At 34.4% G+C, this 13,988-nt stretch overlaps 3 protein-coding genes across 4 annotated transcripts; all 3 read left to right on the top strand.

Moving 5' to 3' along the window:
* Positions 1 to 508: 508 nt before the first annotated feature.
* Positions 509 to 3,788, top strand: LOC107192896 (zinc finger protein 853-like). The gene is made up of 3 exons (XM_015582249.1): positions 509 to 806; positions 1,636 to 2,019; positions 2,126 to 3,788. Exons 1-3 carry the CDS (start codon positions 666 to 668, stop codon positions 3,782 to 3,784), a joined length of 2,184 nt encoding a protein of 727 aa, XP_015437735.1. The 5' UTR covers positions 509 to 665; the 3' UTR covers positions 3,785 to 3,788.
* Positions 3,789 to 7,437: 3,649 nt separating this feature from the next.
* On the top strand, positions 7,438 to 10,415 carry LOC107193251. 2 transcript variants are annotated; one of them, XM_015582655.1, is made up of 9 exons: positions 7,438 to 7,456; positions 7,536 to 7,697; positions 8,026 to 8,232; positions 8,330 to 8,594; positions 8,663 to 8,785; positions 9,166 to 9,327; positions 9,413 to 9,607; positions 9,697 to 9,887; positions 9,962 to 10,415. In XM_015582655.1, exons 3-9 carry the CDS (start codon positions 8,045 to 8,047, stop codon positions 10,125 to 10,127), a joined length of 1,290 nt encoding a protein of 429 aa, XP_015438141.1. In that variant the 5' UTR covers positions 7,438 to 7,456; positions 7,536 to 7,697; positions 8,026 to 8,044; the 3' UTR covers positions 10,128 to 10,415. The 2 variants fall into 2 exon arrangements, with proteins under 2 accessions (XP_015438141.1, XP_015438148.1); XM_015582662.1 differs by lacking the exon at positions 7,438 to 7,456 and having other exon boundaries at positions 7,533 to 7,562.
* Positions 10,416 to 11,432: 1,017 nt separating this feature from the next.
* LOC107191798 (cytochrome b-c1 complex subunit 1, mitochondrial-like) lies at positions 11,433 to 13,432 on the top strand. The gene is made up of 8 exons (XM_015580916.1): positions 11,433 to 11,630; positions 11,821 to 11,992; positions 12,078 to 12,234; positions 12,337 to 12,524; positions 12,587 to 12,730; positions 12,805 to 12,950; positions 13,018 to 13,221; positions 13,292 to 13,432. Exons 1-8 carry the CDS (start codon positions 11,433 to 11,435, stop codon positions 13,430 to 13,432), a joined length of 1,350 nt encoding a protein of 449 aa, XP_015436402.1.
* The last annotated feature ends 556 nt before the right edge of the window (positions 13,433 to 13,988 follow it).

Genomic DNA, 13,988 nt, shown 5'->3' with positions numbered 1-13,988 from the left:
AACTTTTGCTATAAATACATAAGATACGACATCTAAATATCGTGAAGAATATGTATTCAAGATCGGGGCTTAAGTTATTTAATATACACAATTAAAAATAATGTTTCAAATTATTTTATTATTTATACATTACAAAGATACATTTTCTGTTTACACTGACAGTTTCGAAGAAGATATCATTCCTTAAAACTATGTATTTCTGTAGAAACATTTTAGACGTATAATTCTTTACATTATTCCAATTTTCCTAGAGAAGCCAAATAAAGAATACTTTAGTGTCGACAACACTAATAAATATAAATGCAATATATTTGTCAAACATATCGCAAGAAAAACAATTATTAGCTATGATAATCGTAGAGAGCAAATTGTATACAACACCCAGCCATGATCTGCGTGTATCGTTCGCAAGTCAAATTCAATTTTTCCCGCGTTTCGTTACTCATCATTGGTCACTATAGTCACACACACTGCAAATGGCCACGGGTGCAACTCACGTAGTCTCAGAGATGCGATATCAAGCGGAATCCTGTTTTGTATGGAAAACAGAATCGTCCACGATGATCGGGGACCAGTGATCGCTGTTACCGTTTGCGTTTCCTCGACAGTAAGGTCACTCGCGATTATTCTGAGGGTCGCGCAATCGAGTTTTCCGCGGGAAAACAATGTCTGGATACCGAAGGGTGAATTACTACGAGCTGTGCAGATTGTGTACCAGTAGCGAAGGCAACAAAATGAACATTTTCCGGGACGAAGGTCGTAGACGGCAACTTCAGTCGAAAATACAAACGTGTTTACCTGTTCAGGTGAGCTTTCTGGAATAACGTATCCTCGTGCTCTAAATTGTCAGACAGGCTACTATTTGTGGACGTTTCCAATATCATAAGTAGACTTCGAATTTCCATATATTTACGGCATATACGATTGTTTAACAAATTTGAGACCGACACATTATGACAAAACTATCCCTGGAAACCGGCAGTGTTTACGTGCAGTCCGTACGTGACGCTGATACTGAGCCGTCGGTTAAAGGATGAGATATTACATGACTCATATGTTGGGTCATCAGTCTCGAATATGTTAAAACTCGTTATACTAAAATATTTAATAATGTTGAGTAAAATCCATGTTTTTTGGTACCGAGTAGAATCCATATTGGAGTGAACAAACTTCTGTTTAACTTCAGTTTCTGTACAATAAATGATTTAGATGTTTACATAAAATTATATTAGTAAAACTTTGATTATTCATTGCTCTATTATATATCAATCTCTGTTAACCATGAACACAATGTTTTGTTGATCTGTGTAATGAAGTCTCTACTACTGTATGCCATAATCCCATAATGGTTTTAATGAATATACTCCTGTTATGGTTTTGCTTCCATATCTTGACAGAAAATCAAAGTTCTAATGTATATGGAGACGACACATTAACATAATCGAGACCGATTACCCAGCATATGAGTCGTGCAATATCTAGGCTATTTAGCAGACGACTCAGTGTATGGGTCACGTAAAGATGATGCGTAAATATTGCCAGTGTGTAACAATACGTCGGTCTCGAATGTGTTACATGAAAGCCTGTTACCTCAACAAAAAGCTCCGTTGGATGATATTTTGGCAATACTTTAAGGTTTTGGAAGAGGATTCCTTGCCAAAAGTCGTCTGCCACGATTGTGTAAAGAAGTTGGAAAATTTTATTGAATTCAGAGAAACCGTTGTGAGCGCGGAGGGTATGTTGGAATCGTATTTTACTTCGTTACGATTTTCCGAGGATTTCCTGAAAGAGGGTAAGGTTTACGTGAAAAGCACGGAAAAAGATAGGCCGACAACACCGGAGAATGATGTGTTGAAGTCAATAGAAAAAGTATCGCCCGCTGCGGCAAATCAAATAGTTAATAATGATCAGCCGATACAGCATCAACAGCCTGTTGTTGTCAGTAATATTAATGCTTCTAACATTCAAATTATCAGTGGAGTTCAAGCAAGAGTGCAGCAGTACAAGTGTGCCATGCAGGTTTGTTAAAAGAGAAAAAAATACTAACGACAAATGTTATTGTCGCAATTAATGTCGTATTAGATAAGATTCATTCTGTATCTAACAATAATTATGTATATTTCAGATGCAGCCAGGTGGTATGGCGGCAGCTGTTGTGGAAGCAACAGCAGAAACGCATTATAGTTATCAGCAACAGACTTCCCAGCAAGTATCCCCTCAATCAAACGATGCGCAAAATCAAATAACAGAACAGCACAGCCCAGCCTCGCAAATTCAGCAAGTGCAAGGTCAAATACAAAGTCACGGTCAAATGAATCAGCAAATACAGCCACAAAGACAGATTACACAGCAGATGAATCAGTCGGCACCGATTCCGCAACAACAAAATCAAACGCAGGTTGGTCAACAACAACAGAATCAGTCGCAGATAACGCAACAGATTCAACAATTGCAAAGACAGCAGAGAGAGTTCGAGAAACAACAGCAGAGACAGCTTCAACATATCGAAAAGCAGCAAGTGCAGATTAACGCGCAACAAGAGTTTCCGATAAAACAGGAACCTCAAGGGCAGGTTGTGCACCAGAATAACAACGTTATTTTAAAAACGGAACCCGAGGCTAAACAAAACCAGCCAATCATACAAAAAGTACAGTCCGACCCCCAGAAAGATGATAACGGTGCACAGAGTGTACAAGCGTTCGCAGCGGTGCATTCGTCGCCGGAAGTATTTTTAAATTTAGGGTTTAAAGAAAGTCCGTTGGTCACGCAAACCGTTCGCGAAGACGCGAAAGAGTTTAAGACGGACGACGACGAGGACGCGATATCCCGTAATTCGATTGGACAGATTTCAGAGTTTCTACGAATCAAATCAGGCCCGGAACCTACATCGTTGATCACGGTGAATCCCCAAGTTATTACTCAATCTAGAGACATCGTTTGTAAAGATTGCGACAAAACGTTCACCTCGGTAAATCAACTGAACAGTCACAGTTGTGCTGGCTCGTCGTTCAATTCAAGGTCTAGTTTACTTCAAACCCTATTAACCGACGCCACTGAGAGTGAAATCAAAGAGGACCCTTTACAAACTAATAATAATTCTTTTAGTTGTAATGTGTGTGGCAAGCCGTTCAAACGGAGAGAGCATCTCTATCAGCATCGAAAGTTGCATACCGGCGAACGTCCATTTGTCTGTACCACGTGCGCAAAGGCGTTCAGTCGCAAAGAACACTTAGTCAGGCATTCTGTATCCCATACAGGTGAAAAAATGCACGAGTGCGAGATGTGCGGTAAAAGTTTCTCCCGGAAGGACAATCTTCACAAGCATCGTAAAACCCACGGCGTGTCTGGTCCGTACATCTGTGAAACTTGTGGTAAATCGTTTGTGGTCAAGCATTATTATTTGATGCATTTAACCACGCATGCGACAACTACCGGCGATGGTGGAAATTGTCAGGATCCTTTGCCATACAAGTGTGATCTTTGTCATAAGGCGTTCTCGGTTAAACAATATCTCACGACTCACAAGCTCAGACACAGATCGAAGAACAGTAACAATTCCGGTCAAAATTCTGTAAACGGTCAACAACAAACGCAACAGACTAACACGACAAACAACGTGAACATAGTAAGTAATAATGTTGCTAGTTCTGGGCCATTAAATGGTAATAACGGACAGTCTAACAATGGATCGACCGTCGAGATCGAGAGTGTTATAGAGAAAACTGAGGAACCGATCGGCTCCTTTGATAATCAGTATCATAATAATATACAAGAATTTCAATGAGATAAGGGGAAGCGTGTCTATTATGTCCTCTTGCCGAACGGTAACAATCACAAGATTGTCGTTGTGTAAGCGAGAGAAATTTTACGACGCGCCAGAATATTTTCTTAACTGGATGTGGCTCTTATTTGAAGATCGATCTTTTTTGTACTTTAATAATCTGAGATATCGATTCGGGTACTATTAGTTTCAACATTTGTGATTCATTTGGTCACAAAGCCGTATCTTCGGTAGCGCAAATGCTTGAAGTGAAATACATTGTATATATGTTTTGCCAGTGGAAGTATTACATGCACACTATTATTTAACAGTTAAAATAATCGTGTGCTGAGAAATTTCAATGTATGATAGTCATGAGGTTGTTCCAATACCTAAATATATATTATTTTTTTTGCTCCGTCGGTTTCGATCATGAAAATATCAAATTAATATATAATAAGAGCATTATACATAATGTTGTATAAAATTAAGTTTCTTTATTATTACAATTAGAATAATATATTGTGAATAACTCGAGTCTTTTTTTTTTTTGTACATTTTAGTTAAGTTTAATCATATTAAGAAAATATTTGTTATATATTTTTCGGTAATATTAACGGAAAAGGATTGACGATTTTTTTATTGTAGTAATCAATTGAATTTGGTATGAGCAAAATTATATTTTGTTTTGTTTTATGCAATATCTTTATACTTATGTACATTAGGCGAATAATCAATTATTGAGATTAGTAAATGAATTTCTTTCCTAACCGGTGATTGTAACAATCTATGACCACTTTACAAAGTATTTTAGGATATATGATTTGTATGTACACATAGAATACAAAACAACATCTAAGACCAAAGAAATTTATATTATGTATAATATATATATAATATTGCATAGTACTTTATAATCTGTACAATGAGTCATTTTCTGACAAGTGAGGGTGTGCCATACAGTGAACTTTGGAAACAAGTGTACATGAAACACTGATTGTCTAAAATTCTTTACATTTATATCGTATATTTGACCAAAATCGAGGAAAATTACGAAAATCTATATTTGTTGGATTGCATTCAGTTTCATCGTATCTGTACGTAATTAGACCATGTTTTGAATTAATTTATTACTTCTTTTTACCGAACTTTTTCGTACCATAAGATTAAAAGGACAGGGGGCAACTGTATCTTCAGGCAACAAATGGTTCCCAGTGTATCGTATTAAATTACATTCTATATACATATTTAAATTTTGTATTTCTGCACAATACGAATAATCCCAGAAATTAATGGTGTGCACGTTTGATAATACCTAGTGAACATCGGTAACGAGCATTAGATAGCACAAGTTTTATGTTGTGTGTTACAGTGCACAAGGATGTCATATTGTTCACTGAAATAAGTACAACACTTCTGTTCGAGTAATAATGCAAAACACTTGTTGTTGGACACATAATAACAAATTTTTTGTTTTCTCAGAATGAACATCTTAAGGTGTAAGAAGACCTTCCATAGTACAAAAAAGTTTATTTTAATTACCGGTCAGACTTTATTTGATCATAAAGTCTTGTACATATATATCGAAACAGAAGTAATGAATTTAAGACTGTGTTTCTATATCACCTGCCGCTAGGTGTACGTTGGGAAGTACATAGATTTATAGTGACGAAATTGTACATAACATGGTCCAGTGAGTAAGACGAAAAACTGTTAGCGCGCTGTTCCTAAAGAAATGGTATTTTCTGCAAAGCACGAGAATGCCAGTATTCGTATTGAAATCATGTAAAGTAAATATTAAATCCAAAGATACAGTGCTTTTATCACTTGTTTACTTTGTGCCTAATCATGAGATGCATGGAAGACAATTATTTTAAACATTTATACTTAAAGCTGCGCGCATCACTTTTAATAGCCCCCTGCTATGTACAACTCACAGCCAATTTATATTAAGCCAGTGCTCTTGATATAATTTCAAAAATTTGTACTTTTCATTTTGGAACATTAAATTGTATACATATATCACTAAATCAATGCTATATTTAAATATAGTGTAATGAATTAAAGAATAATAATATATTTTTTATTTAAATTTTCCCGTATGTATATTTCATTGATATGTACTGTAAAGTTTTATTTAACTCAACAATATATTAAATATGTACTAAAAACCGTACGCATAGTGGATATTCAGTAACCCATTTTAAAAATTACATTATTCAGCTTTGTATTCTTAAAATTTGATATATACGTATAAAGGCAACAGTTCCTTTTTTATTATTTATTTCTAAAATTATGCATTGCATGATACTATTAAATGTACTACTAAACCAACTATAATTTGTATAAAAGAATTTTACATCAAATCATCAATGTTGCTTTGTATTTATTAAAATAGTACAGTAAAAAATTTGTTGAAAAAATTGCAAAATAAATTTTAATAATATTAATTTAAAAATATAATAAACAGAAATTTACTTTCTTAATTAATGTTATTATCAACCTGTAAAAAAAAAGAACGACTCTACATATTCAACATTATTACAGTTGTTCTTTTATTCATTTTATTCTTTTGAGTGCACTATAAATATGTATAAATATCCACAGTCAACTCATGTGTCTTTCATATGGCCGAATATAGATATTTCTTGTGTTACGATGAATTTTTTTCTTTTTCTCAAATAAAATCTATCGTAGTAAACGTAAGTCAGGTTTATATATAGTGAGTTATCAAGTTGATGGAAGAGTGTACTGGAGTGAACGTGATCGCTGTTTTATATGTATTCTTTTAAGAAATCAGGCATATACTGACTACATTATGTTAAAAGAAGTAATCTTTGAAACGATACTTTACCGAATATAATAATACGTGAGTTGTGATATTAACAAAAAGAAAATAAAGGTAGGCGTCACCACAGGTATAGTGACAGCATTTCGTTTTAAGGTTACGTTGTTACTTGTTGATTTTTGCCAATAATGCAACAAATTTCACGATTCGATTAGAGAAATCGTTTTTTACGCATAAAACCAAAGGTTCTAGAATGAAACCTTGCAACGCATTTTACGTTTTGTAATAACAACATTGGATCACTTTCTGAATTTCTCAAATACCCACAGGTCTAATGGGGTATTCTTCGAAAGTTGCTTTTCAATAGGAAACAAATTATTTTTCATTAAACATTTCGTCACACAGTCTGACAGCTTTACATATTTACAAGTGACAATGTAATTTTTCCATTGAAATAAAATTTTCGTAAAATCATGGCTATTACAAACTTACATTATAAAAAAAGTAGTATGAGTGTATTTGGAGCACAGAAGCATTTATTCAAAGCGAAATACTGATTCTGAGTTGGTTAGAACCTATTTACGGAAAAAACTATTTATTCAAAACGAAATACTGATTCTGAATTTGTGAAGTCTGTTTACGAAAAAAGAAAACATTTATTCAAAGCGAAGTACTGATTCTGAGTTGGTTGGACTCTGTGTACGAAAAAAGAAAACATTGATTCAAAATGGTTTTTCCCGGTAAACAGGCTCAGTATTTCGCTTTGAATAAGTGATTCTTTTTTGCAAGCGCATTTGAATTATTCCGCAAAAATGGCTGCCACCACGTGCATCTCCTTACAAGCAGTGACACCACTGATTGGGCAAATTTTGTATAGAAGTCAATATGGCGTTAAACTAACCTGTAAAGTACGCTAAAAATGCTTGGTTTTACATACACATAACTTTTGAACCGGTGGATTCCTAAACTTAAAACTTGCATTTTCAGATTCTACTCGTTGAATACTACCAGGAGGTATAAAAAAAAAGTCAATAATTTTTGGTCCGGAAAAGTAAAGTTTAACCATTGAATTTATTGAAGGAACAAGTGCCTCCGATATCTGATCGTTTAATTTGTCATCTGTACATCTGTACATACATATACATATATGTACTTATTTTGTAAATTATATTTAGTAAAATATTAATTAAATGTTTATAAATGACTGTGCATAAACACGAAAGTCTCTTTGTATATAAATTATTGAACTAGTTTTTAATATGACTGTAAATGTATGAAATGATTCATTAACACATTCAAGACTGATAACCGAATATATGAATCTTAGAGTATCTAACCCGTGTGGCCGATGACTCGGTATGTGGGTCACGTACGTATATACGTCAGTCTCGAATGTGTTAATATATTGAGATTTAGGGAATTGCCAGCGAACAAATATTTTAGCAAATTTAATGACGAATCTATGTTTTCTACACAGTTGTAAGAAGAAAATAAAAATGAAACGCAGCAGGTCTTTGTCTCCTAAACCCTCGAGCAGTGAGGATGATATGAAACGTAAAAGGCTGGAGGATGATGCTAAAACGGATGAAGCAATATTGTATCCACGTATATTAGATTTCTCGGATGATGTTCTTTTGAATATATTTCAATACTTAAATCCTCAAGATCTCATGGCAATAAGCTTGTAAGTTTTGAGGAAGAATGGAATTGCAAATTTTTTTTCCAAATTGATAACACATAATGAAACATGTGTACCTTTTTTACGATCGGTGTGTTACCAGGTGTTGTCAACGATTAGGACAAGTCGTGCAAGATAAAACATTATGGAGAAGAGTGGATTTTCGCGCATCGCCTATACAATTGAATGACTTTTTGAAAGAGTATGTAAAATTTCTTCAACCGATGACAACGAGCCTCGCGATTCGTGGCAGTTTGTGTTCCGAGGAAGAAGGAGCCCTTAGTCCTTGTTTTTTTAAATCTATCGAAACTATATGCACTCAGCTGAAAGAATTAATTATCGAAGAATATTACATTGACGGTGATAAGGTGAAGTTGAATGCTCGTTCGATTCCGTATAAACTAGAACTAATAAACCATATTTCGTTTCGTTGCAGATTCAAATCACAGACATTCCGCGCACCATTGAAAAACTATCGTTAAAAGGCTGCAAGATGGGTTACTTGCGTAGCAATAAGTCGTATTTCTTTAAAATGAATTTCCATATGCCTAATCTAACAGTAAGAAACTTTACTTTACGATCGCATGTAGTTACATGTTATTTTCGGCATTACTTGTATGTTTCACTATTTTCGCTTTATACCATTTGACTTTTATATTTGATTATACATGAACAACTCTATAAATTACAGAACAACTGCTAATACTAATTGAAAATTAAGAAGTACTCTCACTTAATACTCGTTTGGTAGGTTTATTTTGAAATGATTTTTAACCAAAATCTGCAATACGTAATAATGCTCCGAGAATTTGAACAGAAAAGCAGATTGTACTATTCTTTCATTTTTACAATTTCACAGTTTTCTAATTCTTTTGCTAAAAAACGCACAGGCTATTTGTATAATACTTTACTGTTTTTCACCATGTATGCATTTTTCAGTGCTTGATTTTAAGCAATTGCCAATGGTTTACTCCACATTCGCTCCTGGTTATCAGTAAAATGCCAAAATTAAAAGAATTGAGATTAAATTCGTGTCACCGTTTGGGCGAATGCGTTGCTTATACCAGTTTAGCAACACGTTTCGGATTCGAAACATTGGAGGTACACCATACTTCATGTGTGTCTCTGCTTCAAATTCATATACGATTCTACAATAATTGATTAACCGTCCGTCCAACGTTTGTAGATTTTGGACCTACGAGACACAGCACTTGGCGATAGCGAAGTTAGTTGCTTCAGTTGCACTAAAACCTTGACTCATCTGTATCTAGAATGCCCTTCTAGTTTACGAAACACAGAGACAGCGGAACAGGAATCACGACCGTTGGATAGAGATGCATTGTCGAATCCACCTGTGTACGAAGATGCACATGTTGCACAGGTTTGATATACTGATAATATGTAGAGTAAGGTTAAGACGTGTAGGATAGTATTATCTTTTTCTCGAATTTATTATTATTTTCCTTTCAGTTCTGGGTTGAAGATGGATTTAGGTGGGAGAACTACTCGTTTGGGAGTTGTTTAATAACAGACAGAGCTATTTGGGCTCTTGCAATCGACGCGTGTGGTCGTAGGATAATTAACGATCCGGCGGAAGGATTAATAGTTGCGGAAGAGGACAGAGTATTTAACAATCCACATTTAAAAACATTAGTTGTTAGGTACGGTGATGTTAATACATGCCTCAATTAATAGAGAAGTGTCAATGTCAATTTTTTTTTATCAAATGTTTCAGGAATTATCCACAAATTACAAACACAAGCCTCACACATTTGGCTTTATATGCATCCGGTCTCGAGTATTTGGATGTAACAGGTACCTCTGTCACGAAGCGCGGTGTCGAAGGTTTCAAATCTCAGAAAGGAAACGTTAAAGTAGTGTCCTCATTCGACGAGACATAGTTACAATGAACTGCCATGAATCGTGAATTTAGGATGGTTTAAGTGTACGTTTACCGTGTGTGTGAACATTGACGAATAATGTTTAAGGAACGGAAAGTCATTCTGAAGGCTTCGATAACACGGTACAGCTGCAGTTGAATAAATTTATTTTTTTCGCGAACGACAAACAAACAGGAGGATTAGAAGTAAATAGTTTTTTACTTTCACGAGGCAGTGAATGTAAAGAAGAGGCGCGACTTGTTAGGAGAATATTTGAAATTAATACTTCTTAACTTTACAACTTTTGTGTGAACTGTGTTCAGTGTATTTATTCGCAAGTGCTCCAGTTACATTGTATTGTAAATACGTATTTGTGTGCAATTTAATAACGTATGAAATTTTATGTCGACACTTATTAATATAACATAATACTAGATCTCTTTATGGTAGCGATAATGAAACTTCATTATCAGAACGAAGGTATAGAATGCATGGAATATATCAGATACATTATTTGGAAGGGCCGGGGGTTAGTGATAAATGACATTGATAATAATCGAAAGAAAAGAAAAACTAATGGATATCACGAAATACGTTTTTATTTTTCGATTTCAACTCAAAAGACTTATTTTTTAATATATTTAAAAGTAGCTTAATAGAATGAAGAGATAGAGTGAAATGAAAATCTATACGTGGTAATAATATTTGAGAAAATTGTTACTTCGGTAGTTCCAATATCAATGTAAGCTCACGTGAATTCTATAAACAATATTCATGTGGCATCGTCTCGTAAGAAGCATATTTTTTGTCACTTACATTTATGCAAAAGCTAATTCAGATCAGCATGAAAATGACAACTTATCGAAACGTTGTTTCATTCATTTTTATGCCGTAGGAAATCATTCCGATACATTTCCATATTGTTAATGACATCATTGCATTATAATAAAACTTCACATCATTGAACGTCAGTGTCTATTTTTATTTTAAAACGAAATTGCAAAGACATTTACACCTTCAGTTGTTATGTGTGACGAAAGTATGCAGTTTTTACATTGTATCTAATGTAGATAGCCTGAATTATTTACCAGGTGTATAATTGTACACCATAAAATGGTGGTGATATCGAAGTATTTGCATTGTGTGCAAAAAAATACCGCATTGAAATACATTAAAAGAGTAGGAACTACATTTTTCTGTAGATTTAAAGAAAAAAATGTTACACTAGAGGTAATGTCATATTGAATTCCTGTTTTTTTTAAGGGATACGTTTCTATCTCGAATTGTTGCGAAACGTTTCAAGACCACGAAAATACTGTTAGAAAAATGTCTACAAGCTCGGATGTGTGTCTGAGCACAGACGATTCAGTAGAATCTAGTGATTTGAAAAACGGTATACGTCTCGTATGCGAAAGTAGAAGTTCTTATACAACCACCGTAGGATGCTTCTTCCCAGCGGGCGCAATGTATGAAATGCCCGAAGAACGTGGTAGTTCGTTATTCTTGGAACATTTACTTTTCAGGGTAAGAGATCGAACGTACAGAAAAAGTCACGGTTTTATTGCAATGAAACGGAGTGCTAATCTATTATAATTATTTCGATACTTCTCGTTGGAATTTTGTGGAATAAACGTTTCCTATTAGTTTAGCTTGCCATTTAATTTAGCGAGTAATCGTATCTACGAACAAGGGGATATATTTACTTTTAATGTAGAGAACAAGGCGCAAGAGTCAGGAAGAATTGATGAAAGCGTTCGAAGGAATCGGCGCAAGGGTCACTGCTATTACGGCCAGAGATATGTTCCTTTTTTATGGAACCGTACCTTCCCGTGGAACGGCTAAACTAATTAATTTATTTGCAGATGTGATCATGAATAATGTTATACGTAGGTTGAGCGAACACATTTCAAATAGTTTGGTATAGACTGCAGATTTATTGGCGTGTAATATTTGTTATTGTAACAACTACAGAGGACCAAGATGTTACAAGAGAAAAGTGCATTATTCTGCGTGAACTGTCGACAATAGAAGCAGACAGAGAAAAAGTTGCAATGGATTATTTGCCAACGATTGCGTATCAGGGTACAGGACTTGAAAATAGCGTGTATCCTGAAACTGATGTAGTCAAGTGAGTATCAAGATTGAAGCGTAATATGTATGGAATTATACAGAATTACTAGATAAGTACTGTTCACGTTTATATTTGTTAATTGGATTGTCGAATTGTCAGAACATTTTCGAAAGAAACATTAACTGAATTTCAAAACCGTTTGTTCAAACCATATTCCATGACACTGGTCTGCACTGGGCCTATTCGTCTACAAGAGTTAGAGAGAATTGTTTGCAGCAGCTTTATAAGCGACTCAGAGGTTCATGAGAAAGCGCAGTTATGTACAGAACGTGAATTTCGATTCTCAGGTGAATGAAAAGTGAAAGGATTGTACCATCGGCGTGAATAGCTTCTAAATAAAATGTTCCAGGTACTGAAGTACGACTCAGAGATGATGACGATGAGTTAGGGTATGTAGCTGTAGGTGTAGAAGGGCCAGGCTCTAAACAATGCGGAGATTATTACGCACTTAATGTAGCCAAAGAAATTGTAGGTAGCTGGGATAGGTCATACAGTGAGTGACTACTGTACTTTTTTAACGATAAGTATGTTATGAAAGTTACCTAATACTTTTGTATTTAAATTTAGGTGGAGCAAATCATAATGCACCATATATTGCACACGGTGCGTTCAATACAGATTTGTGCCACATGTACAAATCATTTTTTCAGAATTGGGCACAGACTACTAGCATTTGGGGATGTTATTTTGTATGCGATAAAATGTGTCTTGAGGTATACTGTAAATCTGCAAAACTAGATTCGCCGATAATGATTTTTCACCGTTGAAACATTTACGCAGACTATGACTAAAGTACTGCAAGCAGAATGGATGAGATTATGTACAACGATAAATCAGAAAGAAGTATCGCGTGCTGTAAATCAATGTAAAATGAAGGAATTAATGTTACTGAATGATCCAGTAAGTCGTTTCTTCGATATTGTCAGACATTTCTTTAGATATGGATATTACATACCGATTCAACAAAGAATTACAGAATACGAGGTGAAATTTAATTACATAGTAAGTTGTTTAGTGTTGAATTAAACATAAACACGTTTAACGATCATTACAGAAAATAACAGCAGATAGGATAAGGGAAACATGTGTAAGATATATTTATGACCAGAGTCCAGCTGTTGTAGCTCTTGGTCGAATTGAAAATTTGCAGGATTATGTTGTCATAAAAAATGGAATGTATTTATTAAGATATTGAAATTTCATTGCAAAAAATTTAGGTAACAGTATAAATCTTTTCCATATTTTAATAGAAAGTGTAACATATAATTTATAAAAAAAATTATTCTGCAATATAGAGTTAGAAAAACATTGTTACTAGACTGCCGATCTTATGCATCTGTGGTTATTTACTTCCCATTTTATTAGAATTCACAGTCTGTTCATTCAGTATATCAAAAAGATTTCGCTACAATATTTTATTAACATTCATATAAGTGGCATTGATAAAACAATGGGAAAGGGGGAAGATAAGAATCAGAATTGAAATATATTTTCCTACGTATCCCGATTACGAAACAAAATATATTCAAATTTATTCGTGAATAAATTATTGATAGTTTATAATGCATAGAACAAGTATTTGCGCACGGCTATTTATTGTAAATAATTTTATTACTCGATTCTAGTAAACCTTCGGTGTTTTCTTAACGTTGCAATTCTTGCATTCTGTTCAATATATTTATTTTTACAAGACTCACAAACATGTAAATAGGATAAACTAACCAGTGAATGATCGAATTGTTGAATTTTTG

The sequence above is a fragment of the Dufourea novaeangliae genome, unplaced genomic scaffold (assembly GCF_001272555.1).
Source record: "Dufourea novaeangliae isolate 0120121106 unplaced genomic scaffold, ASM127255v1 scaffold7, whole genome shotgun sequence".
Classification (NCBI taxonomy): domain Eukaryota; kingdom Metazoa; phylum Arthropoda; class Insecta; order Hymenoptera; family Halictidae; genus Dufourea; species Dufourea novaeangliae.
Note: the sequence above shows the minus strand (reverse complement) of the source record. Positions and strands in the feature narration are given on the sequence as shown.